At 51.4% G+C, this 26,844-nt stretch overlaps 11 protein-coding genes and 2 non-coding genes across 13 annotated transcripts; 8 read left to right on the forward strand and 5 right to left on the reverse strand.

The window, feature by feature from the left end:
* Positions 1-154: 154 nt before the first annotated feature.
* C8Q69DRAFT_450749 (hypothetical protein) lies at positions 155-1,160 on the reverse strand. The gene is made up of 3 exons (XM_028629456.1): positions 1,062-1,160; positions 878-1,000; positions 155-788 (listed from the first exon to the last, which is right to left on the reverse strand). Exons 1-3 carry the CDS (start codon positions 1,090-1,092, stop codon positions 241-243), a joined length of 702 nt encoding a protein of 233 aa, XP_028488982.1. The 5' UTR covers positions 1,093-1,160; the 3' UTR covers positions 155-240.
* On the forward strand, positions 1,161-3,258 carry C8Q69DRAFT_450750 (CoA-transferase family III domain-containing protein). Its single transcript, XM_028629457.1, has 6 exons — positions 1,161-1,478; positions 1,552-1,583; positions 1,672-1,795; positions 1,846-2,350; positions 2,402-2,695; positions 2,747-3,258. Exons 1-6 carry the CDS (start codon positions 1,308-1,310, stop codon positions 2,956-2,958), a joined length of 1,338 nt encoding a protein of 445 aa, XP_028488983.1. The 5' UTR covers positions 1,161-1,307; the 3' UTR covers positions 2,959-3,258.
* Positions 3,254-5,176, forward strand: C8Q69DRAFT_450755 (putative PHD finger domain protein). Its single transcript, XM_028629458.1, has one exon. The coding sequence runs from the start codon at positions 3,341-3,343 to the stop codon at positions 5,048-5,050; it is 1,710 nt and encodes a 569-aa protein (XP_028488984.1). The 5' UTR covers positions 3,254-3,340; the 3' UTR covers positions 5,051-5,176.
* Positions 5,084-5,175, forward strand: C8Q69DRAFT_t3. Its single transcript has one exon. It is a non-coding gene; the product is annotated as a tRNA-Lys (tRNA).
* Positions 5,177-5,773: 597 nt separating the features above from the next.
* On the reverse strand, positions 5,774-7,210 carry C8Q69DRAFT_396233 (hypothetical protein; the record flags this gene model as incomplete). The annotated part of the gene is made up of 1 exon (XM_028627725.1): positions 5,774-7,210. The coding sequence occupies one exon, from the start codon at positions 7,208-7,210 to the stop codon at positions 5,774-5,776; it is 1,437 nt and encodes a 478-aa protein (XP_028488985.1).
* Positions 7,211-7,791: 581 nt separating this feature from the next.
* Positions 7,792-9,520, forward strand: C8Q69DRAFT_21823 (putative short-chain dehydrogenase/reductase family protein). Its single transcript, XM_028626267.1, has 2 exons — positions 7,792-8,618; positions 8,718-9,520. Exons 1-2 carry the CDS (start codon positions 8,115-8,117, stop codon positions 9,372-9,374), a joined length of 1,161 nt encoding a protein of 386 aa, XP_028488986.1. The 5' UTR covers positions 7,792-8,114; the 3' UTR covers positions 9,375-9,520.
* Positions 9,521-9,602: 82 nt separating this feature from the next.
* C8Q69DRAFT_502876 (small nucleolar ribonucleo protein complex subunit) lies at positions 9,603-11,106 on the reverse strand (the record flags this gene model as incomplete). Its single annotated transcript, XM_028632436.1, has 3 exons — positions 9,603-9,960; positions 10,021-11,000; positions 11,056-11,106. The coding sequence occupies 3 exons, from the start codon at positions 11,104-11,106 to the stop codon at positions 9,603-9,605; spliced, it is 1,389 nt and encodes a 462-aa protein (XP_028488987.1).
* Positions 11,107-11,213: 107 nt separating this feature from the next.
* Positions 11,214-12,932, forward strand: C8Q69DRAFT_411101 (26S proteasome regulatory complex, subunit RPN6/PSMD11). Its single transcript, XM_028628303.1, has 2 exons — positions 11,214-11,613; positions 11,681-12,932. Exons 1-2 carry the CDS (start codon positions 11,346-11,348, stop codon positions 12,685-12,687), a joined length of 1,275 nt encoding a protein of 424 aa, XP_028488988.1. The 5' UTR covers positions 11,214-11,345; the 3' UTR covers positions 12,688-12,932.
* An 82-nt stretch (positions 12,933-13,014) lies between these two features.
* C8Q69DRAFT_21859 (hypothetical protein) lies at positions 13,015-15,268 on the forward strand. The gene is made up of 3 exons (XM_028626271.1): positions 13,015-13,251; positions 13,337-14,241; positions 14,306-15,268. The coding sequence occupies exons 1-3, from the start codon at positions 13,158-13,160 to the stop codon at positions 14,828-14,830; spliced, it is 1,524 nt and encodes a 507-aa protein (XP_028488989.1). The 5' UTR covers positions 13,015-13,157; the 3' UTR covers positions 14,831-15,268.
* Positions 15,269-15,706: 438 nt separating this feature from the next.
* C8Q69DRAFT_440446 (DUF887 domain protein) lies at positions 15,707-16,904 on the reverse strand (the record flags this gene model as incomplete). Its single annotated transcript, XM_028628650.1, has 2 exons — positions 15,707-16,324; positions 16,425-16,904. The coding sequence occupies 2 exons, from the start codon at positions 16,902-16,904 to the stop codon at positions 15,707-15,709; spliced, it is 1,098 nt and encodes a 365-aa protein (XP_028488990.1).
* A 407-nt stretch (positions 16,905-17,311) lies between these two features.
* C8Q69DRAFT_21935 (hypothetical protein) lies at positions 17,312-24,564 on the reverse strand. Its single transcript, XM_028626280.1, has 3 exons — positions 24,033-24,564; positions 23,129-23,938; positions 17,312-23,068 (listed from the first exon to the last, which is right to left on the reverse strand). The coding sequence occupies exons 1-3, from the start codon at positions 24,128-24,130 to the stop codon at positions 17,617-17,619; spliced, it is 6,360 nt and encodes a 2,119-aa protein (XP_028488991.1). The 5' UTR covers positions 24,131-24,564; the 3' UTR covers positions 17,312-17,616.
* Positions 24,565-24,673: 109 nt separating this feature from the next.
* On the forward strand, positions 24,674-25,976 carry C8Q69DRAFT_21945 (60S ribosomal protein L27e). The gene is made up of 4 exons (XM_028626283.1): positions 24,674-24,931; positions 25,000-25,055; positions 25,355-25,691; positions 25,765-25,976. The coding sequence occupies exons 1-4, from the start codon at positions 24,925-24,927 to the stop codon at positions 25,770-25,772; spliced, it is 408 nt and encodes a 135-aa protein (XP_028488992.1). The 5' UTR covers positions 24,674-24,924; the 3' UTR covers positions 25,773-25,976.
* A 785-nt stretch (positions 25,977-26,761) lies between these two features.
* Positions 26,762-26,833, forward strand: C8Q69DRAFT_t4. Its single transcript has one exon. It is a non-coding gene; the product is annotated as a tRNA-Val (tRNA).
* The last annotated feature ends 11 nt before the right edge of the window (positions 26,834-26,844 follow it).

Consider the following 26,844-nt stretch of genomic DNA (forward strand, 5'->3'; position numbering starts at 1 on the left):
AAGGTTTGCGATTGGATTATTCCTGTGATAGTTATTCTATCCTCTCAGGGACCAGAGGAAAGGAGTTCTATATTCTACGCCGTTGCATGTTCCTCGAAAATGGGCCTTTCTTCTATGTATAGAGCATAATAAGAATATCTGAACAATTCGATGAACAAAAATTTTGATTTCATACACTTGCCGTACGTAATTTTGTCAAAGGCGCTGCTCATCATCGCACCATATTATCATTAGTTCTTTTCATTTCTTGAGCTTTTCTTCAACGATCCTTGAGACCATCTTCTCCAGAATGTTGAAGTCCCCGCCAGCGCTTCCAGCAAAGTAGCCCTGGACACTCTTCTCAACGTATTTGCCCACCTGGTCGACCTCGACATTCACCTCTTCTCCGGGCTTCTTGGATGCAGTGACAATCTTCTCCTGCGTATACGCGATGAGCATCACTTCCCAGTATCCATCCTCTCCATCGACGACCTTGGTCACAGTCAGACTGGCTCCATCCAACGTCACAAACCCCTTCTCCACGATGTATCTCAAGACACTCTTGTCCCGAGGCTGCAGTCTGAACGTAAGCGCGTTCCCGTCTGGGGTGACTGAGAGGATCTTCGCGGTGGTGTCGACATGGCCCTGGACGAAGTGACCGCCCATACGAGTCGTCGCAGAGACGGCGCGTTCAAGATTGACGCGCGAGTTGGTCTGTAAGGATCCAAGGTTCGTGCGTCTCAGGGTCTCAGGCGCAACCCCGACCTTGAACCAGGTCTTATCGAAGGAGGTGACGGTGAGACATGTTCCTTTTCATTCGCGATGGTTTATCTCAGCAAGTAGTTCGTTTTCCAGACATTAATATGTTAGATTTAAGAATCACATGTCATTTACATACCGTTCACAGAGATGCTATCTCCCAGATGCGCATCTGTAAGGATCTCCTCGCAGTCAGATATTGTCAACGACGTTCCCCCGCCCCCGCTTGCGGTGGTGTCGAGGGGCTCGAGGGACGTGACCGCTAAAACATGGTCAGCTCTGCGGGACTCTGCGAGTCTATTCCTATGCTCCGTGAGACTCACTCCCGATCGTCTCAACGAGACCGGTAAACATGGCGACGAAAGTGTATATAATTTAGTGACACATCCGATCGTCGACGGATCTTCCGGGAAAGGTGAGCAGTGCGATTGCGGGAGCTGACCTCGGCTTCGTGGGGCTTTCTCGGAGCTCTGGCCGTAGCGCTACGATCTCCGCAACCATTGAAGCTGCCCGCAGCTGCAGTTAATTCTACATCCGAGGAGATTCCCAGACTAATTGCTGGAACAATAATGGGTGTCTCTCTGGCATTGCGGACCGTCGCGCGGCGGCCAATTCTGTCGACCTTTGGTCTGAATCGAACAGCACAATGGCGGTGCTTATCGACGGGAATTCCTCTGCCAGACGGTACGCTTCCACTGGAGGGTATACGCGTTTTGGACATGACTAGAGTGCTTGCGGGTGTAAGTTTTCTTGGGGGGCTGAATTGCATATGGACTGTGTCTGCGAAGATGCTGATCTCCGTTTTCTATTAAGCCCTATTGTACGCAGATTCTTGGAGATTTGGGGTAGGTGCATCGCATCAGTCGAAACAGACTGCCGCCGACTTTCGACACTAGCCGTGAATATATTTGCTCAACATACAAATTTCCATAGAGCAGATGTTATTAAGATCGAACACCCTGTCCGAGGTGATGACACCCGAGCGTGGGGACCGCCCTATGCGAAGTATAAGGAAGGGTCAAAGGAAGGCCCCGGTGAAAGTGCATATTACTTGGCTGTACTGCATCCTTCGTAATCACATCACAGGATCAAGCTGACAACGTCAAGGTGAATCGGAACAAGAAATCAGTCGGCCTCTCGTTTGCCCATAAGGCAGGCGTGGAAATCCTACACAAGCTTGCGCGGGAATGCGATGTATTGGTTGAGAACTATCTTCCTGGCAACCTGAAGAAGTACAATATGGATTACGAGACACTGAGCAAGATAAACCCCAAGTTGATCTATGCGAGTATCACTGGTTATGGACAAACTGGCCCATACAGCAACAGGGCTGGTTACGACGTTATGGTAGAAGCGGAGATGGGTTTGATGCACATCACAGGATCCAGGGACGGTCCACCGGTAAAAGTGGGAGTTGCTGTCACAGATCTTACGACAGGATTGTATACTTCCAATGCGATCATGGCTGCACTTCTCGCAAGAGTTAGAACAGGTAGAGGCCAGCATATCGATGCTTGTCTGAGTGACTGCCAGGTGGCCACTCTCTCGAACCTGGCGAGCTCCGCATTGATTTCCGGAGAGAAGGATTCAGGACGATGGGGTACAGCACACCGTAAGTGGCTTAATTCCGACCCCCTGCCAAAAGCCGGCTGACGCCTTTTAGCATCTATCGTACCATACAGAAGCTACAAGACACTCGATGGCGACATTCTCTTCGGCGGAGGCAACGACAGATTGTTCGGAGTTTTGAGCGACAGACTTGGTCACCCAGAGTGGAAAGAAGACCCTCGATTTGTCACGAACAGTGTCCGAGTAAAACATCGCGCGGATATTGACGGCATGATTGAAGAGATCACGAAACAGAAGACAACGCAAGAATGGCTGGAGATCTTCGAAGGGAGCGGTATGCCATATGCTGCCGTCAATGACATCCAAGGCACACTAAACCACAAGCATGGTGAGTCTTCAGAAGGCAGACAAGTGCAGGAATTTACTAATAATTCGACAGTCCAAGCTCGAGGGATGGTTCAAGAAATCGAACATCCAGCCTGCGGCCCCATCAAGCTTGTGAACACGCCCATTAAGTACTCCCACGCCAATCCCAGTATCAGAACCCCCCCTCCAACCCTCGGCCAACACACCGACGAGGTCCTTGGCGGAATTCTAGGATATGGTGAAAATGAAATCCGTCAATTGAAGAAGGATGGGGTGGTATCGTAGAGTATAGACGCTCCGTTTGTGAACCCGATCAAAGGAGGGAGTTAACCACAATGATATCTCCGGCCAGATGGAATGCGCAAATCTTCACTTGCACAGCCATGTTCTGGAGCATAGTGTAAATACACACATATATAAGTCTTTTGATATGCAGAGATTACCAACAGCCTTGCAGCATTGATATTAAGCGGAGTTGTCATCGCAGCAGTAATGCCGTTCTCGATCGGGGTGGGGAAACGGATACTGTCACGTGACGATATATAGACTTGATCCGACCATTATCGCTTCAGCCATTTGAACTCCCCCGGTCGGCAGCTGTTGATATATCCATGTTCAAGTACGGGGTTCTGGTTTGCGTGTGGATCATATAGCTGCAACAAGGAATATGTCACAGCAGAATCCGACTCTGGGCACCTCGTCTGTAGAAGACAAGGTGCAGGCAGCAAGCGCGGCGGACCAGCATCTACCTCCTGCCAATGCACCTCAAGAACAAGCAACACACAATACGGCGCACGCTTCAGATTCAACTTCTAGCGTCGCAGAGCCGAGAGGAACTACTCCTAGTGTTCCACGGATCCCGAAGCTGTCCCCTTCTACAGCAGAACTCCTTACACGGATAAACGCTAATAACCTCGGAGATATCAGAGACACTTCGAATGCTCTGGGGCAGAACCCGGTTTGGCACACTCCGTCTCCTTCATCAATCAGTGGTGATAATACAGGTCTAAATACCAAGCCAGACGGTATGAGGGTCTCTTCGGCGATCATATCGCTGCCTACACCCCCTTTTACTGGTCCCGCTTCTCAGCCGGCATCCAGTGTACCTCAAAAGACAACTCTCTTACCACAGAACATCGCACCAAAAGGAGGGCTTGTTGCCATTGCACCAAAGCCTCAGGCGCCAGTAGCGACGCCGTTGCGAACACCACCAGTGGCTCCTGGTGCTCTTGTCCAATCAGCTGGAATATCCACTAAGAAGACGCAAAGAGCAACAGCGTCCCCTAGTCAGCGCAGAAAAGTTACAAACAGCGCCAAAGGTTCAAAGAAGCGGCGGCGAAATCATGGCAGTGATGAAGAAGTTATCAAAGCGGGAGATTCCAGCTCAGACGAGTCTACTGACTTCACGCCAGTCGCAACGCAAACAAAGTCTGGCCGTCAGGTACATCGTCCTTCTTTATACGTGCCGCCGTCGAATCCCGCTGCTATTCCAAAGCCAAACAAAGAGTCGCCCAATGCGGCAGATGGTCTGGTTTCCCAGAACACTCCAGTTAAGAAGCGAAGACGTGTCTATCGCAAAGGAAAGGATATGAATGTCAACTGCATCCATTGCCAGAGGGGCCACGGCCCGTCGACCAATATGATCGTATTCTGCGACGAATGCAATAGGGCCTGGCATCAGTTCTGCCATGATCCGCCGATTGAAAATGATGTGATAACGGTAAAGGAAGCGGAGTGGTTTTGTCACGAATGCAGGCCGACCCAACGTCCAGCTGATGAGGTCTCTACGAACACTATTCATTCTGAATGGCCTTCCTCGCACATCACAAGTGCGCTTCCACCAACTGAAGTTGGAGGAGAACAGTTCTCTTCGGTTGAGAAACGAGCATATCTATCCAGTCTCTCACATGCAGGACTCGTCAACCTGCTCATGACTATTTCGGATCGCAATCCTGCTTTGCCTATGTTCCCATCGAATCTGAAAGCTCTGTCAGCGTCAAGGCTCGTTTCTTCTCAAATGCCGGCAGGGACATTTGCTAGTTCAGCGTCTCCAGCCCCGGCCTCCGAACCACTGGTGACTACTGCTATACGACAGAGTACCGCCGGTAGTGCGGATATTCCACCTACTGGTCAATCGACAACAGCCTCTACTCGGGAGAGAGACGATGACGAGTCTTCCGAATCGTCCGAATACGAAGTAGAAGAACACCGACTCTATCCACGAGCTGGCAATGGTTTCCGCATACCTATGACGCCTGAAGACCTTGACATGTTGCTCGACGATCCTGCCTGTCCGACATTCAGCTACGCCCTCCACGGACCGGCAAAGGCAAAGGCAGAAATGGCAGGAATGGTAGCTGTTAGCGGGAGTGCGTGATAAGACCTTCTGAGCTCCAGGTTATCACAAGCCGCCGGGCTAGCTCAATCGGTAGAGCGTGCGGCTCTTAAAATCCACACTTCGTGGTCACCGCAAGGCTGCGGGTTCGACCCCCGCGTTCGGCTCAATTCCGGACATTTCCAATTCGGCTTTCTTTTTTGTCTTTTTTTTTTTTCTGGAAACTATTTCTACGGTCTAGCTACGACACTGGCCTTTCATCCATGATGTGTTCTTTTTGTGGATTTCTGGAGGCAAGACACGGAGGGAAGAAAAAAAAAGATTTTTTTCGGTTTCCCGCGGAAGGTATGGGATAACGCAACATACTTTGCGTGAAGCACTATGTGTATGAAAATGATGTATTCAAAAAGTCCCTAGCAGATGAGACGGTGTCTGTAGATATGACGGTTTCTGCTACATCCAAAACTTGCCTTGCATCTGCTCGTTTTCCTTGAACAAGGTGTATATTCGATCAGTCATTGAGTTCATGAAAAAAGTATAAACGCTTGTACTTTGTATCATTTATCATTGTCTACGCATGGATGCAACATCCACATTTCTACTCTAAGCAGTCTGAAATTGTAGGCATGCTTATGATGCGTATTCATACGTCGCAAGTATATCATGATATCGCTACGACACTCACTGACAAGATAATCTCCACCCGCCTTCCCCCCCACCGCAAGACCATCACCATGCTATGCACAGCCAGGCCTTAAAGTGGTATCACACAAGGACCACAGTTGTCCCCGGGCTCGAGGCCACCCTCTCAGCTGCAAAAGGTTTCATGGCCAGTTGACCAGCATAGGTCACATCCCTACTTATTCTCCCTGGAGGATCCCAGACGACCTCTGCCACGGTCCTTCTGGTCCTTGGGGTACCAAGGCCTGTCTCATCGACGTTATATATGATGAGCAGGTCTGCGTCTTGGCCTTCTCGCAAAGATAAACCAGATGAAGGCCCTCCCAGGCCTATCGCGGCACGGGCTCGAATTGAGACGCATTCGTATAGTAGTTCCGCATCAGTCTGTGTCCCCTTCTGATAGATACCAACACCGAGACAGGCGAGGGAGAGCGGATCAGGAGCTCCCCAGGGCGTGAATGCGTTTCCAACATTATTCACACCAACCACAGCATCAAGGCCATATTTGCGAATCATGTCAGGTACATGTAGCGTACCCCGCTGTCTGACCTGCGGTGGATTATCCGACGCAGCGGGCGGAGAAGCCATGTATGTATCGCTAGTTGGAAGCCCGACGAAGCTGATGGGAAGGCCATATTCCCGGATCTGGCTTGCGAGTCGGTTCCATTCTTCGTTTGAGAAAAGTGTCAGTCTGGTGCAATGGCCGAGCATGATTCTTTTCCCGGGTGCTTTGGTCGTCCAGCCCTTCGCGTGCAGCGTGGACACGACATGCCATACTAGGGCCTCCTTGCCAGCATCGAGGTTGTAATCGAGATGGAAGTCGACATGCTTTCCTAGTTCTATGGCCCTGTCAATTGCCCATTCGATATTCCGTTTCGCATCTGCGGTTGTCGCTTCGACGTAGGGCGTTGCGCCGATAACTTCTACCTCGGTTTTCCGAATAGCAGTCTCCATGAGGTGTCGGTTCTCGTCCCCGTGAGGGCCAGAGAATAGAGGATCCTGAGCGAAGCATACTAGTTGGACGTAGCAGGACTCTTTCCATGTTTTCTTGAGCTTGATACCGGCTTCCAGACAAGTTAGCTCGACTGCGTTGTCGACCTCGACGAACGCTCTCATGGCCGTGACTCCCGACGCGACAGACTCCGCAATTAGCCATCCTCCACGCCTGAGGAGGTCTGGTGTTGTGAATCTCGCTTTAGCCTGGCTTGTATATGATAATGCTTCCTGGAAGGAGCCCGTTGAGGGAAGCAAATCAGCGTATTCTGGAGCGCCGTGGACGAAAGCCTTGTCCAAGTGGATGTGGGGGTGCGTCAATGCTGGTAGAACGAGAGGGTAAGATGCAGGAGCGCTATTTTCATTGATATCTGGTCTGGAATATGGTGTGATTGATGCAATGACCCCTTTTGGACTCTCTTCCTCTGGGTGCTGGATACTGAGATTCCATAGAGAGTCAGGCGGGGTCCCGGCCAGTCGAACACCTTGTAGGGCCTGTATCGACTTCACGGCATTGGCCTCTGCCATTGTTATTAATATTGGATTCCAGCACCGAATACTCGCGTTTGCAAGGAGGTTATCTAGGCTGGTGGTTCACGGACTCGGTTGTGAAACTGCTGGTTATCGCTTTTGGATGCCGCCATTATATATTCCGATATGGCCACGATAAGCTCTCCCCGCAGTATAAAATCATGGCCCACCTGGACATTAAAAGCCCAAACAAACAGTCGATCCAGGCATGCAGCTAGGATCTCCTAAAAAGATGCTAGCATTGTGTAGATAGCCTCAATTGCAGACACTAAAAGACATATATAAGTCCGGGTAAAAATGCCGTATAGACTTCAGACCGTGTGTTTTGCGTGTGTCGCAGTTTGGTTTCATACTGGTTCCTTTCCAGGGACCAACTTAAAAAGATCGGTGGGTTTGCGAACAGGAAAACAAAAAAAAATATCATGAGTATTGATCTGGTAGTAGACCAGGAACTATTTTTTTTGAAAATATCAGAAATTATTATAGTGAATGGACATTTGTGTATCTAGACTTTCCCAGAGAAATAGCGTAAAGCGAAAGGAAAGGGTATGTTATCCAAAAGAATCCTTAGCCAAACCATTTAACCGTTCAGTGCAGATCACGTCACACTAAGAGGGCCTTCTGCGCCTTATCGGTGATTTGGAGCTTGGATCGACTTTCACCTAGCTATTATTATTATTACCTCTCCGCGGCATACCTTTTCTTGCGCTTCAGATCCTCTTTCATTTTTCATTTAAATAGCCATTCCAAGAAAACCATGGCCATTTATATCTTCTAATCCACGATATTCCTTCTAACCAAACCCTCAACTTCATCCTCTCCTTCCCCTCTCTCTCTTCCCTCAACTAGAGGAACAAAAACAAACCAAGGCCTCGCACTCGCAGCGAGAGACAGAATCGCAATGTCCTCCATCCCAACCGTCCATTCTACCTCGAAATCCATACCAATCCGCCAGAAAGCATGGCACGAATACCTCACCCTCGACCTCTTCCTAGCGGTGCTTAACCGCACGTTCCTCCACCCATTCATCGCCTGGATCGTGGTGCTCTGTCTGCGCGCCCAGGTTACGCCTTACGAACACCCGGCTATGATCATTGCGATTTCGTACGCGATCCTTTTGACGGTCTATACTGGGGCGCAGATGGTTAGTGAGCGCATCGCGTTCGGATTGCCTCGTACCGTTGATCTGGGCGAGGAAGTCGTGGTGATCACGGGGGGTGCAAGTGGGCTGGGGCAGTTGATTGCGCAGATCTATGGTATGCGTGGTGTCAGCGTTGCTGTGTTGGATGTGAAGGAAGTAGCGGAAATTGAGGGGTGGGAGGAGTTGTCGGGCGTTGAGTACTATAAGTGTGATGTGGGAGATAGGAAGGAGGTAGAGAAGACTGCGAGGATGATTGAGAAAGACGTATGTGATTTACTACTGCTGTGCTCTGGGCTGGAAATTTACTTGGATCGATGTGCATTGAATTTGGTTATTCTATCTCGCTGACATGCTATCTTGCAGCTCGGTACACCTACGGTGCTGATCAATTGTGCCGCAGCCGGGATTAATGCACAGCCATTCCTCTCCCTCTCTACAAGCGCCATCAAGAAGACGATTCAAACAAACTTGCTCGCACCGTTCCATACCTGTCAGACGTTCCTCCCGGGGATGCTGGAAGCAGAGAACGGTGGTACCATTGTCAACGTCAGCTCTGTACTGGGCCAGCTTTCTGCCGCGGGTCTTTCAGACTACTCGGCCAGCAAGGCGGGTCTCAGTGCCCTTCACAGAACCCTGGAGGCTGAGCTGCGAGCATCCGGGGACCACGAGAGAGTGAAAATGTTGCTTGTTGAGATCGGGCAGATGTCGACTCCCCTCTTCGACAGGATTCAAACACCTAATCGTTTCTTTGCCCCCGTCCTCGAACCAGTCCAAGTCGCTCAGGCTATCATTTACGCCGTCGACAATGGTAAGGGGGGAGTAATCAGGCTCCCTGCTTTTGCCACGTTGGTCAATCTGTATGCGGCATTGCCCGTCGGAGTTCAGAGAATTGCTCGCTACCTAAGCGGCATCGATACAGCCGTAGCCAAGTCCGCTGCAGAAAATGTTGAGCAGCAGCAGCCTCCCTCACAAGACCAGACGTCCGAAAGCGAGCTGGAGATTATCAACGCGGAACAATGATGCGGTTCAGATGAAAGTCTGTCCCATTGTACATAGAGCCAGGCGATCTATGCCGATAATCGTATTTTAATGTATATGGAGGGCTCCGGGTGAGCCCAATTAGCGCAAGTCACGAAAGATCAAATGGTAATCCTCACGCCAATGTTGGCAACCGGAACCGGCACAAGGGAACGCTGAATTGTAGAGGATTCAAACCAAGTCGTTGTTCCCCAAAGTTGCAAGACTCGGTTACTGTTCCGTCGTGAGAATCATCTTCTCACGCTCGCTGCGACGTGGCATGCTACCGGGTTTGCTATGTCTGCGAACGTTCTCCTCTCTTCTCTTGAGAGCCGCCAGTTCTTCCTTCTTGATCTCGCCTGCCTTCTTGACAACCTTCGGTAGACGTCTGTGACGTCTTATTCTGCGGATCTCCGGCATGTGCGAATATCTGTTGATCAGAGCCTGGTCGTACTCCAACTTCTGTCTCTGGCGGGCACTCTTGATGCCACTTCTCGATGAAGCATTTGTACGCCATATTCGAATGTTACCATCATCCGAGCCGGACAGGACGTACTGATTGTCTGGGGTGAACTTGGCAGAGAAGACACTATAGCACAGGATCAGTATATGCACACCAAAAGCAAAGGAATCGAAATGAAATACGTACCGTTGCATCCGCTTTGTATGGTAGATGTCTCTCGAATGACCCTGAGCCCTGTTCCAGAGACGGATCGTACGATCGTAGGAAGCAGTGACGAGCTCTTCGCCAGTGGGACTGAACTCCACATCCATAACAGCAGCGACGTGGTCCTTGAGCACGTTCAACGCTCGGTCCATCTTCCTCATATCGAAAATGTATGCATTGTGATCTTCGTTTGCGACGGCGAAATTGAATGCCTCCATTGGGTTCCATGCCAGTGCGTTGGAAGCCAGTTTCAGGACAACCTTGGCCAGAGGTGAGCTTGTCCGAAGATCATACATGATAACGGAACGATCTGTAGCGGTAGACGCCAGGATGGAAGTCTCAGTCTGATTAAAAGCGACTGACGTGATCGTATCGGTAGCGTTAGGCCAGTGGAGTGTCTGCGCAGGTGTCGAGGAAGGTCGCGAAAGGTCGTAGATTGAAATGACAGAGGAGGATGCGGCAAAGGATGGACGATCACGATGATGCGTGATGCTCGTAAAGGCACCCTGGCCCAGCCAAGTCGCCAGCGGCGGAGCCTCTGGCGCCGAATTATACGGGTCGAAAAGTTTGACCGTCTTGTCGCTGGCACACGAGAGAATCTTCCGATCGGGCGTCCAGCACATCCCCTTGACAATATTTTCATGCGCCTGGGTCGTCCAGATTTCCTCCCGACTGGTGGTGTCCCAGACTTTTACTACACCATCACCGCTTCCACTTGCGAAACGCTCGAGAGAACCGGGATCCTTAGCCATGGTGTAGACACCGTCAACGTGACCGCTTCCTAGCTGTCCGACGAACGGCGCCGCAAACATCCGCTCCATTTTAGTTGCATTGAGGGCTCGAGTATATTCTCGCGCTCTCTCGAACGGATGCTGGGCGGGATCTAGGTTCCTGTGCTGTCTGGCGACAGTCGTGCCAGGAGCCTGCTGCGAGGCAGCGGAGCGAGAAAGAGCCTTGATTTTCTTATAGACAGTCAGTACGACAGAAGCCAGCAATAATCCTGCATTGAAAACTCACCATGCTGCTCTCTGGGTGTTGCGGAAAATACTCCGTGCAAAGACAAGACATAAAAATTCCAGATCTTTTTGACGGCGATTGACCGCCTCGGCGGGCTGCAGCGTGATTGGCCAGCCAAGGCGGAGCTGGACTGCCGCAGTTCCAAGGCCGCCAGCGGACATACGCAACATCGCCAGACCTCAACCAGCTCCAGCTCTAGCTCTCAACCCCACGACCTCTTCCCTTCCTTGCCGTCTAGTCGACTCATTTGGTCCTTTCCACCTCTATAGTTTAATTGTACTCGTCCCAGGATGGCTCCCACATCACCAGCCGCCCAGCGGATAGAGGAAGCCAAGGCGATCTCTAAGAAGGACGCCTCCAAGGCAGAGAGCATCTACCGGGATATCCTCTCCAAGGGGCCAGGTTCGACGGAAGCCTCTTCGCGCGACTACGAGGCAGCCTTGATAGGATTAGGAGAGCTGTACCGTGATGTCAAGAAGCCACAGGAGCTCTCAGAACTCATCAAGACGAGCCGCGATGTCTTCTCCTCGTTTGCTAAAGCTAAGACGGCGAAGCTAGGTGAGTCACTTATTCCGCAGAAATGGGCATTTGATCCCTTTCATAACGCTGACAATTCACGATATAGTCCGTCAGCTACTCGACATTTTCAGCGAAATCCCAAACACCCTCGATATCCAGATCAACGTCATCAAGTCATGCATAGAATGGGCAGTGTCAGAACGACGATCCTTCTTGAGACAGAACCTCGAAACCCGACTGGTCACGATCTATATGCAGAAGCAGACATACTACGATGCCTTGACACTAATTAACTCTCTGTTGCGGGAGCTGAAGCGTCTGGATGACAAGTTGATGCTGGTGGAGGTCCAGCTACTGGAGTCGCGTGTCTACCATGCACTCGGCAACCAGCCCAAAGCGCGTGCTGCGCTCACAGCTGCACGAACATCTGCAGCCTCTGTGTACACCCCTCCGCAGGTCCAGGCCGGTCTCGATATGCAGAGTGGCATGCTCCACGCGGAGGACAAGGACTTCAACACTGCCTTCTCATACTTCATCGAAGCCCTTGAGGGTTACAGTTCTCTCGACGACGCAACCAAGGCTACCGCGGCCCTTCAGTACATGCTGCTGTGCAAGATTATGTTGAATGCTGTGGATGATGTGACTACCTTGCTGGCCTCCAAACAGGCTCTTAAGTATGCTAGTACTAGACTGGAGGCCATGAAGGCGGTGGCCCGAGCTCACGCCAACCGATCGCTGGAGGAATATGAGAAGGCCCTATCAGACTACCGGTATGAACTCGGTGGTGACACCTTTATCCGAAACCACCTGCGCAGACTTTACGATGCGATGCTGGAGCAGAACCTCATCAAGGTGATCGAGCCGTTCAGCAGAGTCGAGATCGACCACATTGCCAAGATGGTCGGACTGGACACGCAGCAGGTTGAGAGGAAGCTATCGCAGATGATCCTGGACAAGGTCATCATTGGCGTCTTGGACCAGGGTGCCGGCTGCTTGATTGTGTACGATGAGACAGAGCGGGACCGGGGCTACGATGCCGCGCTGGAGACGATCGAGAAGCTGAGCAACGTGGTGGAAGTGTTGTATACTAACCAGGCCTCTCTTCTCGAATAAAGGCCTTCCCTGTTTGGTCGAATTTTCTGAAATGTGATGACTTTGGGAGCATAAGGTGGTCGGATGGTGCTTGATATACCAGGCGGCGAAAAAAGAGCCGGACGTGTAGGTAGAGGCATCAATGATTCGATCTTATCACGAGATCAGACGATTAAAACTTGTTATTCTATGCCTGTAGACGAGACAGATTCCTTAAAAAAGAAATCGAATCGAATACTAGTAGCTCATAGATAGACCAGAAGCCGGTCCTTTGTTACCTACGGCAAGGTGACTACCGCAAGGGGTAAAGCGCGGGAGCGCAACAAGCGCCCATCGTGACTTTGTCGCTTCAAACTCGCGCAAGAACCATCGGCGAACCAGACCGACTCAACAACTCAGAGTTTCGATAAGGACCGCGCTTGAGGAACAAAGAGCTCCACGGACCACGACCCGGTCGTTTTGCGGGCTTGGATTACCCGCTTGTGACCAGCATGAACGCTCCAATTCCCCCCAACTATGCCCGGGCCTATCCTCAGGCCGCGCAGCACTCCCCTGCCACGCCTCGTCGCGGTGCCCCAGGCCCAGGTATGATAGTGTCCTGCATCGCACCTAGCGTGGTTGCGTCCTTTTTTTTCTGTTTTCTTTTAAACTGACATGGCGCTTGTTGCAGCACCAGTGATGCCCGTGCCACTACCACCGCAGGCAGTCCCCAACCCTCAACTCCTTGCCGCTCAGCGCACCATGGCGCAGTCGAACGATGCGGCCTTGCGACGGAGCCGGAAGCCGACAGATAAGAATATCCCCGATGGCGTCGAAGAGGTGATTATTGGGGAGGGCGTGCAGCAGTACAAGAGCCTGCGCGAGGTTGAGAAGCGGCTCGACGCTGCCATGGTCCGTAAGAGGCTGGACATCCAAGACTCGATCAGCAGAACGGTGAAAAGATACAGAACTCTGCGTGTCTGGATTACAAACACTGTGGAGAATCAACCATGGCAGAAGGACGAGCAGAATGGAGCCAATCCGGGTTCCGGTCGCTATAAGGTGAAAATTGAAGGCAGACTGCTCGATGATGATAGTGATCCTACGGTTCCTGATGAGAGCGATGACGAGGGAGGGGAGGACCAGAACGGTGACGCCATGGAGCAGGATGGACAGGAGGGCACGAAGGACAAGAAGCCCGCCTCCAAGCGACCACGGCCGCGTCTGTCGCATTTCTTCAAGACTATCACCATTGATTTTGACAAGGCGCCATCCGCAAAGCCAGAGGAGGTCAAGCCCATCACCTGGAATAAGCCTCAGCTACCACCAAACGCGACATCTTTGCCTCCCACCGCCGACTTTGACTCGTTGCAATTTTCGCGGGCATCGCAGGAGAATCTCAACGTGACCATTAGCCTGGTCCGCGACGAGACCCCGGAACGGTACAAGCTGAGCAAGGAGCTTGCAGAGGTTCTCGACACAGAAGAGGAGGCGCGAAGTGGTATCGTCCTCGGTATCTGGGACTATATCCGTGCAATGGGACTGCAAGAAGACGAGGAGAAGCGACAAGTCCGTTGTGATCACCGTCTGCGTTCGGTATGCAGACATTTCCTTCCCCGGATAATATTGAAGACGGGATACGCTGACATTATCTCTACAGATCTTTGGTCGTGACCAGATGTTCTTCCCTCAGATCCCTGAAAGCACCAGCGCCCACACCAGCCCGATGGAGCCCATCAAGCTTTCCTACACGATCCGCGTGGACCAGGATTTCCACAAGGACCCTAAGCCCACCGTCTACGACATCCGCGTCGCCGTGGAAGACCCTCTGCGCCAGAAGATGATCGCCTTGACGTCTAACCCACAATACGCGGCCTCTATCAGGCAGATCAACGCCCTTGACGACCAACTCTCGCTGGTCACCCAGGCCCTTACACACTCCAAGGCCAAGCATGCGTTCTACACCGCTCTCAGCAAGGACCCAGCCACCTTCATCTGTCGCTGGCTCAACTCCCAGCGCAGGGACCTCGAGACCATTCTTGGCGAAGCGACTCGTGGCGGCGGCGAGGATGGCTCTGGCCCCGAGTTCCGACGAGGTGGTACCAGCAGCGTCTGGGAGACACCCGTCGCTCGTGAAGCGGTTCGCTACATGCTAGCCAAGCCAGATGCTGCTGCCGCTAGATAGACGCAAAACACAGGAGAGTTAGTTCGATCCTGATTCAGAGTAAAGACAAAAACGAGAGGAAAAAAGAAAAGATACAACTAAAGAAAAAAAAAGCAGAGACGACGGTTAATCGAGGCGCTTGGTGGGGTTTTCTTTTTATTTATTCTTCAAACCGTGCTGTTCTCTTTTTTAACGTATTGACCCGGTGTTCTGCGGTTCGGTTTATCTCTTTTCTTTTCTGACCCTTGTTTGTTTCGCAGGGAGTGGATGTCGCTCATGGATGGATGAATGGGTTTGATTGATTGACTGCTTGGTTGATAGGCAGGATTTGTATTCAATGTAAACTAAACTAAGCTCCTGGATTCCTATCGATTCATGGTCTTGTTCGATAAGTCATTTTTATGTGTCCTTTTCTGGTCAAGGAAAGTAAGAGATATGTTTTTGCTAAGAACCTTTACGACTGTTTCCAGCTATTAGGCAAAATGAGGAATATATAAAGTTGACATAGTTATATGTTTCTAGGCTTTCAACCAATTCGTGAGATCGAGAGTTAGCAAATACAAAGCAAGGCACTTGATATAAAAAAAGCAACTTAAGGGCGTATTCCTGATTTTAAGACGCAACTCGTAATCTGAGACGGTGATGGTTCTTCGCTCAAGTTCGGAGAGAGGAAACTTCAATGAAACTCCAGCTTGAGAACATCGAATTAGGAACAAGCGGCCAGAACTGAAGCGCAAAAAAATCAAAGAGGAGTCAAAAGGCGGAATGGATTCTATGGTCGTGATCTACCTTATGCTGCGTTGACTCGTTACTCGTTTGCAACAGGATAAAGGATAGAAATAGGGCAACAGCCGGATGATAAGAATAGCCAACGTGCGCATCGGATCTATATTCAGCTCACGCTTTTCTCCTTCTCAGCTCCTCGTTATCAGCCGCATCCACGGCTGAAGAGGTCTTTTCGAAGTGACCCTCTTCCTCTTCTAGTGTTGCGGCCGCATCGATTACAACGTTGGGAACGTCCTCCTTCTTGGCGGGAGGTTGACGGAATCGCTTCAGGACAGTCTCGACCATCTTCGAGAACCAGTAGTAATTAAGCGCATTCAGGGTCAGGTTGGAAACCACGTAGGTGATGACCAACCACTGTGGGACGCCGGCTGCGGTGTGATGAGCGAACTTGGAGATTTCCGCGTTCGCTCTGGCGCAGGTATCGTCAACGCACAACGTCCCGTTACGCTCCTGGAAAACCGTAGCACTAATGTTGACAGGCTCAAGCAGCTTCGACGCGGACCATGTATGCTTCAGAGCCATCCACATGTCCTGATACACATAGACAGACTGCCAGGTGCCCCAGATTATACGGCATGAAAAGAAAACAGCCAGCAGGGTCATTCCGTTGTACCATTGAGCTTTGCTGCCAGTCATGTTGACCTTATCCAAGAACCAATGGATATTGAGGAACGGGCTCGATAGCTCGTAAAGGATGAAAGTTGGTGCGTAGAAATTTATGAAAGGTCTCTACACACTCATATTAGACCTCGATAATACCCGCAAGGCCTGCTTGCCAGTGCTACATCTGCTATGAAAGGAACAGACGACGACGCGTTGGTGAACTTACAAATCCGAGACTGAAGACCCACAAGGCACTGACTGCATGGAACAGCATCCCGATTCCAAAGATGTCCAAGTGTACCGTACTGATGATCAGATCGTAGACGAAGTATCCGGCTGCCAGTGCCTGTACCAGACCGCAGCCTCCTGTATATCCGTACACTCGTTCCCCAGGGTTCATGGCCTTCCGCTCCTGGTCGGCGAACATGACCCAGAGAGCTACCACATTGATCAATACGCTCTGCACCAGCGAGACGACATGGACATCCCAGTTCAGCTTGGTCCGGGGATTGAACTTCGGATAGATGCTGGGAAAGAGGCGTGCGGATAATAGAGGAGATACGAAGGAGTGGATGAACTGATATACAAGGAACGACCCAATCACCTCATGGATGTGCTCAGTTAGCGTCGGGAGATTGAGGTATGCTGCCCAGGGCTCTGTATAGGTCCGCAGCCACTGAGGCGGCGGAGGAAGAGGATCCAACATGATTGATCGTGGAGTTCTATGGCAAGGGAAGAGTGCTACAGCCTTATAGGGCGTTGGAGAAGCTTAAACGACATAGGGTTGGTGAGAGATGGTGCTCAGACAGAGGCCATGATCAACGAGAGAGAGGGGTAGAGAAGCTCTCCAAGAGCATCCAGCTTCGATAGCTGAAGGGATGAGCTTCCAGAGAGGCGAGGGGAGTCGGATGATAGATGATAAAATAGATGATAAACAGAGGAAGAGCAAGAAGAAGAGCGTGGCTCCTTTCGGTCCGCTGGGGACGCATGACGTTGCGTTGGGGTTGGCTGACTCAGCATTCTCATCCAGTCACATGGCTGACTGCTCATGACTAAGTCATTATTTAGTTCTATTTACTAACTATACAAGACCATTATTATTTCTACAAAGGACTCATTCTCTTTTCTGTGCATATCTAGCATCAATCGACTCGTATTGCATGTACCTCGTGGAGTATCTGGGAAAAACAAAGGGAATTCAAATCAAGGAACGCAACACAAAAGAAATTCGTCAACAAACGAATGACAGAGACGCCAGAAAGCAGAAACCCCGTTTCACTCCACACTCCAGCGCTCAACTTTCCGACATCAAACAGAACGAAACGCTCATATACGAAGAAACATAACCATGGCTTCGGAACATGTGGGTGCTATCACTGATGATTTCTTTTCACCTTCACTGCATACAACGTAGACCTTTAGTCTCCGTTTGCGCTCGCTCCGCTCGGGATGTCCGTTCCGAGACCGCTGTCATTCTGATGAGCCAGATCTCCGATTTTGGGTGGAGGTTCCAGTTCGGGGAGTCCCTTCTCGTCGAATCCACGAGGGTGCTCATCAGAAGCCTCCTCGTCACCAACGGTAGAATGAGCGTCAGCATAGTCGGCATTTCCGTCACGTTCGACCGCATCGTCTTCGCTATCACTGGCCTCGTGATCATCGTGCTGGTCCTCCTTTTCCTCACCAGCGTCATGAGCTTCATGATCCTCATGCTGTTTCTCGTCCCCGTGGTCCCGGGTATCTGGAAGAACGGAACCCTCGTGCTCAGCAACTAGTCCGTTTGTTGAGCTGGCGTAGCTGACCTTGCGGTCGGCTGACAAGGCACTGCCGGTGCCATACATCATACTGTCAGTATAGGTGCCCGCATAGCTAGTGCGTCTCTCAGTTCCGGTGTCACTCTCGTCGCCCGACTGGTTCTCGTCCTCTTCGTGGAAGATCTCGTTCTCTTTGTTTCCTGTCGAGCTCCGAGCCCCCCAGGAAGCTTTCCGGGATGCGGCGTTCGACTTTACCGAGTGACTCCGTTTCATATTGCTGATCCCACTGTTGGGAAGCTGGGAGAGCATGCTCTGCCGGTCGGTCAGGCCCCTGTTGCCAGTAACATGACTCAAACTAAGAATTCGCCTTTCCTTGCCGGGGTTAGGTGAGACGGTTGATCCGGATCGGGTTTTCACTGCGCTGCGTCGCTTCAGAGCCATCCCGACACCGCTGCTGACAATGCTATTGTTGTCCTTGAAAGTGTTGACGGTACTGGCGCGACTGGCCTTGGTGGCAGTGCTCGCAGCACTAGGGACTCTCTTCAGGTTCATGTGCCGTGTGGTGCTTGGCCGGATGAGCAGACTCCTGGCGTGGTCTAGGACACCCTCCAAAATCCTTCTCTCTAGCGATTCGGCCCGGTCTTCCATGACTTGCATTTCTTCATGGCGAATCTCCAAAGCGGTTTCGAGACCGGAGAGCTCCTTGGATAGTTTATGATTCTGCTTGGTGAGATCTTCCTTTTCCTGCTTGAGCGCTTGGATAACGCTCAGGAGGGAGTCTTTCTCTTCGTGGAGACCCAGAATTTCTGCCTCGACCTTCACTTTGTCTGCGATGCTCCTTTCGAGAGCGGCGGCGGCTTCGTCTGCCTCACGTCTCTTCCTCTCATTATCCTCTTCGATGAGCCTGGTCTGGAAAGTAAACATCTCGTTCATCTGCTGAGATGCTGCCATCACCTGCTGTTGGATCGCGTCAAGCTTCTCCATCTGAGCAGTGGACGCGCTTGCGGTTGAGATGTGGTTAAGCAAGGTGTCGAGCTTCTCATGCACTTGAGAGTCATCGTATTTCTCCGGCGGAGGGATCTCTACAGGCGGCGGCAACGCAGGCAGTAGCGGAGTGATGGCGTTAGGGATGGTACAGAGATCATTCTTCAGTTCCTCGGTGGACTTCTGAGAATGTTCGTAATGCTGGCCAACAATAGACAAGATATCCTTGATGGTGTTCAGGATCTGAGGGTGATACTCTTGCAGTTCTGTCTGAACCCGGTCCGTAGACGCAGATGTCTTCTCTAGTTCCGCCTTGGCTTGCTCCTGAGTTGACTTCACCTCGTTATGCATCTCTTCCATCTTCTTGTAGGATTCATCCACCTTTTCGAAGAATGTCCTGGCGTCTTCAGTTATCCGTTCGCAGGCTTCATTGACACTATTGCCCATGGCGCCGATAACGAGTCTGATATCCTCGGCAACAGCCTTGGTGCTCGTGAGTGCCTCGATGTTGGCCGCGTCTCGGTCTTCGATCTCAGAGAACTTCGACTGCACCGTAGATTGTGCCTCGTCATACTTGCCAAGGACTTCGCCCAGCTTCTCGTCAATCTTGGTGCCAAGCTCAACGATAATAGCTGCCCGAACTTCATCCTGTTTAACCATGATCCCCGCATCTCGCTCCTCTGTCTCAACCTTGGTGGCCTCGTGGTCATTGCGCACTCGCTCAAATTCGTTGTTAATGAGGTCAGTAAGCTCCTTAATGCTCTCAACAGTGCTAAATGACTCTGCGGAAGACGCTAATCCTTCAAGGAGCGTCTTCAGTTCATAGAGGCCTCCATTGCTGCCGTCGAGCTTACTGGTGAGCTCTTCGCGAAGCTCATCGACCACGGACTTGGCCTCTTCGATCTTCTCCGCAAGGCCACCGTGTTCAACTTTCCGTGCCTCGAAGGCTTGCGCAGTAAGCTCATTTTCGGCCTCGACCGTCTCCTTAAAACCGGCAACAAGCTCGTTGAGTTCCTGGATCTCAGCCTTTGTTGGTAGAGTCTCTACATCAGGGAGCTTAAGCTCGTCAATCTGGGTCTTGACTTGGAATATCATAGCCTCAACTGTCTGCAGGTCCGCTTTAACAAGCTTCTCCGTGTCCTCTTCAGAAGACTCCTCGGAAGGCTTCACCTTGTTCTGGACTTCTTCAATCGAGGCCCAGATGTCCTTCAGGAGAGCCTCGAGGGTACCGATGTCGGCTTTGGTTGAGCCTTCAGCCTCCATGCGAGCGGCGAAGTCATCGACAGCCTCCTTGGTCTCTTTGAGAAGAGCCTCGACTGCGGAGAGCTGCTCTGTCTTGGCGATTTCGTCCGGATCCGGGAGAACGATCTCATCGATCTTGGCCTTCGTGTTCTGCAGCAAGGTTTCGATGGCATCTGTGTCTTCCTTCTTTGCGAGGGTATCATCCATTGGCAGGTCCCGGGTGCTGGCTTCTGCCACTGATCCCTGGACCTCCCGCACGGCGGCCAAGACCTCGTTCAGGTCCTCTCTCTTCAAAGCATCTTCTGCGGGCTCTGCAGCGGTAGGTGGTTCCATAGCCTCGACCTTGATCTGAAGCTGCGTAATGAGCACTTTCAGGCCCTCAATATCACTGCCAATGGAGCCCTCGTTGGCAAGCATGAGCTCTCTGCCACGACTCGTATTGGCCTCCTCGAATTCCTTCTGTGACTCGCGAATAGATTCCATCTCTGCCTTTATTCCTGCCATGCCTTCTCTTAAAGTCTCCAGAATCTCATTGCTGTCGTTCTCGGAAGGTTTGTTCAATATCCTATCCAGGTCGGCACGGATTACATCGACTCCATCGTGGAAAGCGTCAAGTAGCTCGCCAGTGCTGGAGTAGATGCTCTCGTTGCCATCCCGTCTTTGCGAAGTCTCATCTTGCATCGTCTGGAACGCGTCCTTGAGAGAAGTTATAGCACTTAGGATCTCGTCCTTGTCGGCAGACGGTTCTGACCGCACCATGCTCATGGCGATAGTTTCACGAAGGTGCTCGAACTCCTCCTTGAGAGGGTTGACGATACTAGAACTGTCAGGTGCTCTCTGGTTATCCGTGATATCGCGAATTGCGTCCAGGATCTCTTCTTTATCACTCGACCCGGTATTGCGGATCAGGAGACTGCCGAGGGTCTGTCGCAGGTGCTCAAACTCTTTCTCCATCGCATCGAGGAGATCTGTCGTCTCAGGATTGTGGCCTCCAATCGCACTAACAGCAGTTTCGGTTATCGTCCTCTCCATATCAGCTTGGAGTAGTCTGAACCCTTCCTTGACCGTATCGATTATCTCGTCCTTGCCTGTAACATCAGAGGCACGATCAACGTAGGACTCAATTTCTCCTCGGAGGACCTCGAGGCCGTCTTTCATGGCATCGAGTACCTGCTCTGTGTCTCGGCCGTTTGCAGCGGAATATTGTTTGAACTCATCTTTCATCCCTTCGAGGACATCGTGCAGACGGTCCAGAATTTCCTCGCCAACGTTGAACTTAGTCTCATGGGCGACTTCCTGAAGGCCTGATCGGACTGCTTCGTGAAGGTCCTCCTTGTTCAGCTCGATGTCCTTGCCCGTGGATGGTTGATTGGCAAGTGCACCTGCGATTGTCTCCAAGATCTCTTCACGCGAGATAGTTGGCTGTACATTGGTCGTCAGGGCAGTGTTCTGCGCAGCAAATGCTTCGTTTACTGCGTATACAATGTCGTCTCTGGTGATGTGTGGTTCCGAATAGCCCATGTCCTTGACAGCCGCGTGGTGAGCAGCAAGACCATCAGTCACCGCACCCAGCACGTCGTCGCGCGTTATTCCTGATTCTAGCAATTCTCGGGTGAGACCACTGTGCCCAGCCATACCCTCTGAGACTGCTGCCAGAATATCATCGCGCGTGAGGGAAGGCTCTCTGTCGGACGGCTGAGGTGAAGGGAGTTCGATGCTCTCGAGACATTCACGGATGGTCAAGATGATGTCGTCCCTGGTGATATTTGGTTGAGCGTCTACCATAGGGGGTGTGAAGCTTTTCAGGCCCGCTTCGACTGCAGCAACCATTTGGTCGTATGTGATGCTTGGCTCATGTCGCGGCTGGTAGGCTTTCAAGCCTTCGGAGAGACATTCGAGAATCTCGTCGCGTTCCAATCCGAAATTTTGAAGTTCGATCTCTGGCTTGTAGGTTTCCCAGGCTTCCCTAACGGCCTCAAGTATGTCTTCCTTCTCTATTCCAGATGATGGAGGCTCAGAAGCTGCCAGTTGCGACAATGGCAATTCGGACAGAGCGTTCTTCACCGCGTTGTAGACATCAGTGCTGTCTACACTTCCTCGAGAGACCTCAGACGACAACGATTCTCTTCGGTTCTCTCGAATCATGTACGTCATGTGCTCTCTCAATTCCGCGAGACTATTTTCCACGATGGCTGCAATCTCCTCTTTGTTTGGGCCCGTTGGCTGTCCGGCCTCCGCCGTTCGCAAAGCCTCAGCTTCTTCGAGCTTTCGGGCGATGTCTCTGCCCATCCCCAGAACCTCACCACGTAGTTCCCGGACGAGGGCCTTGACTTCGTTGGTGAGACCTCCTCCCTCGACCACGCTGTTCTTCAGCCTCTTTAGGAGATCCATTATTTCTCCAGGCAGAACATTGTTGCCGGGTGTCAACGAGTTCCCATCAAGAGTGCCTTCTCCGGAATGGACCTGGATCCTACCCTCGAGTCCGGAGCCGGCTGGCCGGACAGAGGGGGAGAGAGATCTTGATCGGCTACCTGGTTGAGGAGGATTGTCGCTTAGGCCTGCCACGACCCTCGAGCGAACAAGAGCACGGGTTCCAGATTCGTCCTTTACCAGGTTAAGAATCTCCTCGAGCATCTTGGTTATCGTCTTATCGGCGTCCTTGTCAGCTTCATTCTTCGTTGGCCTGGACTTGATCTCATCCACAAGCTCGATCAGCTTCTCCTGTCCCTCTTGCGTAGCCATTTCACGCAAAACCTTCTCCAGGAGAGCAATGCTGGCGGAACCATCCGAGATAGGCGCGGGAGACCCGCACAATTCCCTCTCCATGGCGGCGGCAAAACTATTCGGAGTGGGTATTCGGGGAAGCGTGTAGCTTTTCCTTGAGCTTGGGGAACTGTCGTATGCTCTATTATCAATCATGTAACCAGGGCAGATGTGGGTAGAATGTGCTGACCTTCCTGCTGCTTCCGGATCCAGGAGCTTTGAGCTTATGTTGTTTGCCAGCTCGCGGAGGCTCTTCCTGATGTCCTCATCTCGGGCATTAGTGGCCGCCTTGAGACTGATCAGATCCGTAGCATTGTCCTTGCTACGGCGGCTCAACTGGGCCATCTCTCGCTGCAGGTTGGTTGCAATACTGGTGAGACTCAAGATCTGTGTTGAAAGAGCATCGAACGTCTGGCTGGGTAAGCTGCTGCTGTTATTGCTGCTGCTGCTGTTACCCCCAGATGTGTTCGTGCCATTCGAAGGCGCAGGCTCGTTCTCGCCTGGGAGCTTCATGTTCTGGAGAGCCAACATCGTAGCAGATGGAGGTGTATTCTCTCCCAGGATGGGCTTTGACAGGAACCGGTTGGATATCCGGAATGACGGAGTCTCGTTGTCTGAGTCCCGGTTTGACGAGCCCGGCCGGGTGGGAGTCTTCTCCACTGCTTTATCAGCGTTATCGAAGACAGATGCGCGCGACGGCCTCTCGGGAGACCGACTCTCCAGGTAGCTGCGAAACTCCGCTCGAGGGTCACCGCTCTGCTGCGCGAAACTCTGCATCCGCTTGTGATACTGCCCCTTGATGAGCGACTTCTCCGGCGACGTTGGCTTCAACGGCATCGGGTTGGTCGTGTATGAACTGGGAGCATTTTCACGCATCTTCTCGGTTAGACCTGCTGCAACAGCCTGGATGTTGGGCGATACATTTGATCGCGTAGTCGGGCTGCCACCAGGGTTGAGAGGGAGAGGGGGAGGAGCTCTATCTGGATCTGAGCTGTCCCACCTGCGTGTTTCCAAGCACTCAATGTCAGTATGGCTCAGATGAAGCAATCCAAAGAAAAGCTTAAAATGAGGGATATCATCCTCTGTTTACATACATAGGAACCGAGGATCGACCACTTTCTGAGTGCGAGTGTTGGTGATGTCTGACGACCAGTTCGCGGTCGCGCGAACCTTCCCTTTCATGCGACGGCATGGTGATGATGTAATATTCTTATCTGTGATTCCCTTACTGTCTGTCGATGTGATTTCAAAGTTGTTGCTGGAATGCGGGGCGGAATGTCGATTTGTTCAATTTCAAGGACGATTAAGCAATTAAAAACAACACAACTGGGGGCATAACGGGTCGTTAGATCAAACCAAGGTCAATAATAGGACAACCGGACACACAAGACTGTCCGTGTCGAGGAAGGAGATATCCTGCTCCTGCAAGCTGCGGTTGAAACAGTTTCACGAGCAGGCCGTGCCTTGACAATGAATATAAGGAAAACAAGCCAGTGGAGTTTATAGTAAGCAAAGTACGGTAGGTTATGGGGCGGTGACGACGCCAGCCGAACCACCGTCGTACACATGGAGATCGAGGGGGACCATAATAATAGTGGTCAACTTTCGTAGCAACGAGCAACGACGGCGTTGCCCGGTAAACAAAGCTATCTACTGTAGTCTGTGAGATACATCACGGGCTAGACTAGCGCCTTCTTTTCCCCGGGTTCTGAAGGCGGTGAGCAGAAGGCGGTGAGCCAAACCCGCCAGGTTCCGCCTTCGGAGCCTTGCCCAATGGAGAAACTTTCGCTTTCCAGTCTGGCGTCCAGCCATCGGTAAGCCGGCCAATCATCGGAGCGCACACAAATCGTCTTGCCCTACGCCCTCCGTCCACTGCTCACAAGCGAAAAAAGACGTCGAACGCGGAGAACCACACCTGAACGACCGAACTTCCATCGACAACCACCCCCCCGTACGACCTCGCTGCCGCCTACCGGGACTTTCACAATGAAGTGTGAGTGTTCAATGCGATCAGGACTATATTGCTATCGAGAACTTGCAATACTGATGCTGTTGCAATAGTCATGAAAGTGGGCCGTGTGGCCATCATCACCCGAGGCCGCTATGCCGGCAAGAAGGTACGACAACTTCCTTTGAATTCCCTTGTTTTTTGGGCGATCGGACATATGCGGAGATCAGCTGGATGGGAAAAGAGGTGGAAAAGACGTGGAATGGACGAGCTCTTCTCCATTATGAAAGAGGAATCTTCGACTGCGGACATGTTTTACGGACTGGCCGGGGCACAAAAAAAGGAAAATGAGGATATCCGATAGGGAAATAAGGAGCCCAGGGCTGCGTGGAGGACATTGATTTCTCACATCACGTTCAAAGAGACGTACAGAATTGCTGACATGGGCACTTTTTCGCGCACGTTCAGGTCGTCATCATCCAGCCCTACGACGCTGGTTCCAAGTCGCACCCCTTCTCCTACGCTCTCGTTGCCGGTATCGAGCGCTACCCCCTGAAGGTCACCCGCCGCATGGGACAGAAGAAGATTGAGAAGCGCAGCCGCATCAAGCCCTTCATCAAGGTCGTCAACTACAACCACCTGATGCCCACTCGCTACACTCTCGAGCTCGAGGGCCTCAAGGGTGTTGTCACCCAGGACACCTTCAAGGAGGTCTCTCAGCGCGAGGACGCCAAGAAGACCATCAAGAAGGCTCTGGAGGACCGATACACCAGCGGCAAGAACAGATGGTTCTTCACTCCTCTGCGTAAGTTGGGGTCCTTTTCTTGCTTTTCTTTCATGCAAGTCCAGAATTAGCGCGCTAACTTGACTTGTTATAGGTTTCTAAACGGGATACTCCGGGGTTACGGGTGTTGTCGTTTTGAAGGCGCAGGGTCCGAGGTGAGGTGAAGAGGAAGCAACGAGCCCTCGAGCATCTCCAATTCTCGTGCATGGCAACAAAGATCCGGAAAAAGCGACATGATTAGAAAGGGAAAGGGTTTTTATACCATGGCTGGAGAACGGGATTGGAGGGATGGTGCTCGATGGCCACCAAGTCCCGGGACTTGGGGGGCTTGGTAACTTTGCCGGAAGATAATCTTTCTTTTGTTATGAGGGAAGCCGTTAAGATCTGGCGTCTGTCTCGAATGAAATGAAAAAAGCAAATACCAACCACATTTCCTGCCTTCCAGAGACTTCCAAAACAGACTATATCTTAAAGCCACAGCCCGGTTCGTTTTGTCATGCACATAGACCAGGACCACAGCCACGACTTGTTATGAGCTCACGTATATATTCCACATCTTCGAATAACTCTCACGCACTCATATCCCGTCGCCCAACATCATATACACACTACACTACATGACAGTATCGTCACCAAAAGAGGACCCGAAAACCCACTCTCTCAACCAGCGATCCAGGTACACCAATTACTATCACATCCCCATCTCGACATCATATCCCACACAGCAACAACTATTCCAGCTCTTCGCAGACGTAGATGAATGAAAACTTCCAAGGAAATCTCACTGAGAAATTAGCTACCTACCCGTGACCAGGTAGCTAGCTAGCTAGCTAGCTATGGATGAAATCAGCAGCCCGGATATCATGAGTAACGATTTCTGATAAGTTAATCATTGATAGTTACAAATCCGTAGTTGTCGTTGAAGATTGTAGTAGATACTAGTTATCAACTAATATCAACTAAGTAAGTAAGTAATAACTATCGGATCTAGTTGAGGTAGTTAGGAGTAGATGGCTCAGTAATTGGAAATCGGGCGAGGGAATGGTATTATCTGAAGAAGCAAATCTCAGAATGAGATGAAGACTGTCACTGGTCGGTTGGTCTAGTGGTATGACGTCTCCTTTACACGGAGAAAATCGGCGGTTCGATCCCGTCACCGATCATTTTTGTTTTT

The sequence above is a fragment of the Paecilomyces variotii genome (assembly GCF_004022145.1).
Source record: "Paecilomyces variotii strain CBS 101075 chromosome Unknown C8Q69scaffold_1, whole genome shotgun sequence".
Classification (NCBI taxonomy): Eukaryota; Fungi; Ascomycota; class Eurotiomycetes; order Eurotiales; family Thermoascaceae; genus Paecilomyces; species Paecilomyces variotii.

Coding starts and splice junctions, on each gene's coding strand:
- C8Q69DRAFT_411101 (XM_028628303.1), top strand. CDS start 11,346: ATGGCTCCCACATCACCAGCCGCCCAGCGGATAGAGGAAGCCAAGGCG. Junction 11,614..11,680: donor AGCTAAGACGGCGAAGCTAG/GTGAGTCACTTA, acceptor TTCACGATATAG/TCCGTCAGCTACTCGACATT.
- C8Q69DRAFT_21935 (XM_028626280.1), bottom strand. CDS start 24,130: ATGCCGTCGCATGAAAGGGAAGGTTCGCGCGACCGCGAACTGGTCGTC. Junction 23,939..24,032: donor GGTCGATCCTCGGTTCCTAT/GTATGTAAACAG, acceptor GGAAACACGCAG/GTGGGACAGCTCAGATCCAG. Junction 23,069..23,128: donor GATCCGGAAGCAGCAGGAAG/GTCAGCACATTC, acceptor AGCATACGACAG/TTCCCCAAGCTCAAGGAAAA.
- C8Q69DRAFT_21859 (XM_028626271.1), top strand. CDS start 13,158: ATGAACGCTCCAATTCCCCCCAACTATGCCCGGGCCTATCCTCAGGCC. Junction 13,252..13,336: donor TCGCGGTGCCCCAGGCCCAG/GTATGATAGTGT, acceptor CGCTTGTTGCAG/CACCAGTGATGCCCGTGCCA. Junction 14,242..14,305: donor GTGATCACCGTCTGCGTTCG/GTATGCAGACAT, acceptor TTATCTCTACAG/ATCTTTGGTCGTGACCAGAT.
- C8Q69DRAFT_21823 (XM_028626267.1), top strand. CDS start 8,115: ATGTCCTCCATCCCAACCGTCCATTCTACCTCGAAATCCATACCAATC. Junction 8,619..8,717: donor CGAGGATGATTGAGAAAGAC/GTATGTGATTTA, acceptor GCTATCTTGCAG/CTCGGTACACCTACGGTGCT.
- C8Q69DRAFT_450755 (XM_028629458.1), top strand. CDS start 3,341: ATGTCACAGCAGAATCCGACTCTGGGCACCTCGTCTGTAGAAGACAAG.
- C8Q69DRAFT_450750 (XM_028629457.1), top strand. CDS start 1,308: ATGGGTGTCTCTCTGGCATTGCGGACCGTCGCGCGGCGGCCAATTCTG. Junction 1,479..1,551: donor TGACTAGAGTGCTTGCGGGT/GTAAGTTTTCTT, acceptor TTTTCTATTAAG/CCCTATTGTACGCAGATTCT. Junction 1,584..1,671: donor CAGATTCTTGGAGATTTGGG/GTAGGTGCATCG, acceptor AAATTTCCATAG/AGCAGATGTTATTAAGATCG.
- C8Q69DRAFT_21945 (XM_028626283.1), top strand. Junction 25,056..25,354: donor GCCGCTATGCCGGCAAGAAG/GTACGACAACTT, acceptor GCGCACGTTCAG/GTCGTCATCATCCAGCCCTA.
- C8Q69DRAFT_450749 (XM_028629456.1), bottom strand. CDS start 1,092: ATGTTTACCGGTCTCGTTGAGACGATCGGGA. Junction 1,001..1,061: donor TCTCGTTGAGACGATCGGGA/GTGAGTCTCACG, acceptor ACCATGTTTTAG/CGGTCACGTCCCTCGAGCCC. Junction 789..877: donor AGATAGCATCTCTGTGAACG/GTATGTAAATGA, acceptor GCGAATGAAAAG/GAACATGTCTCACCGTCACC.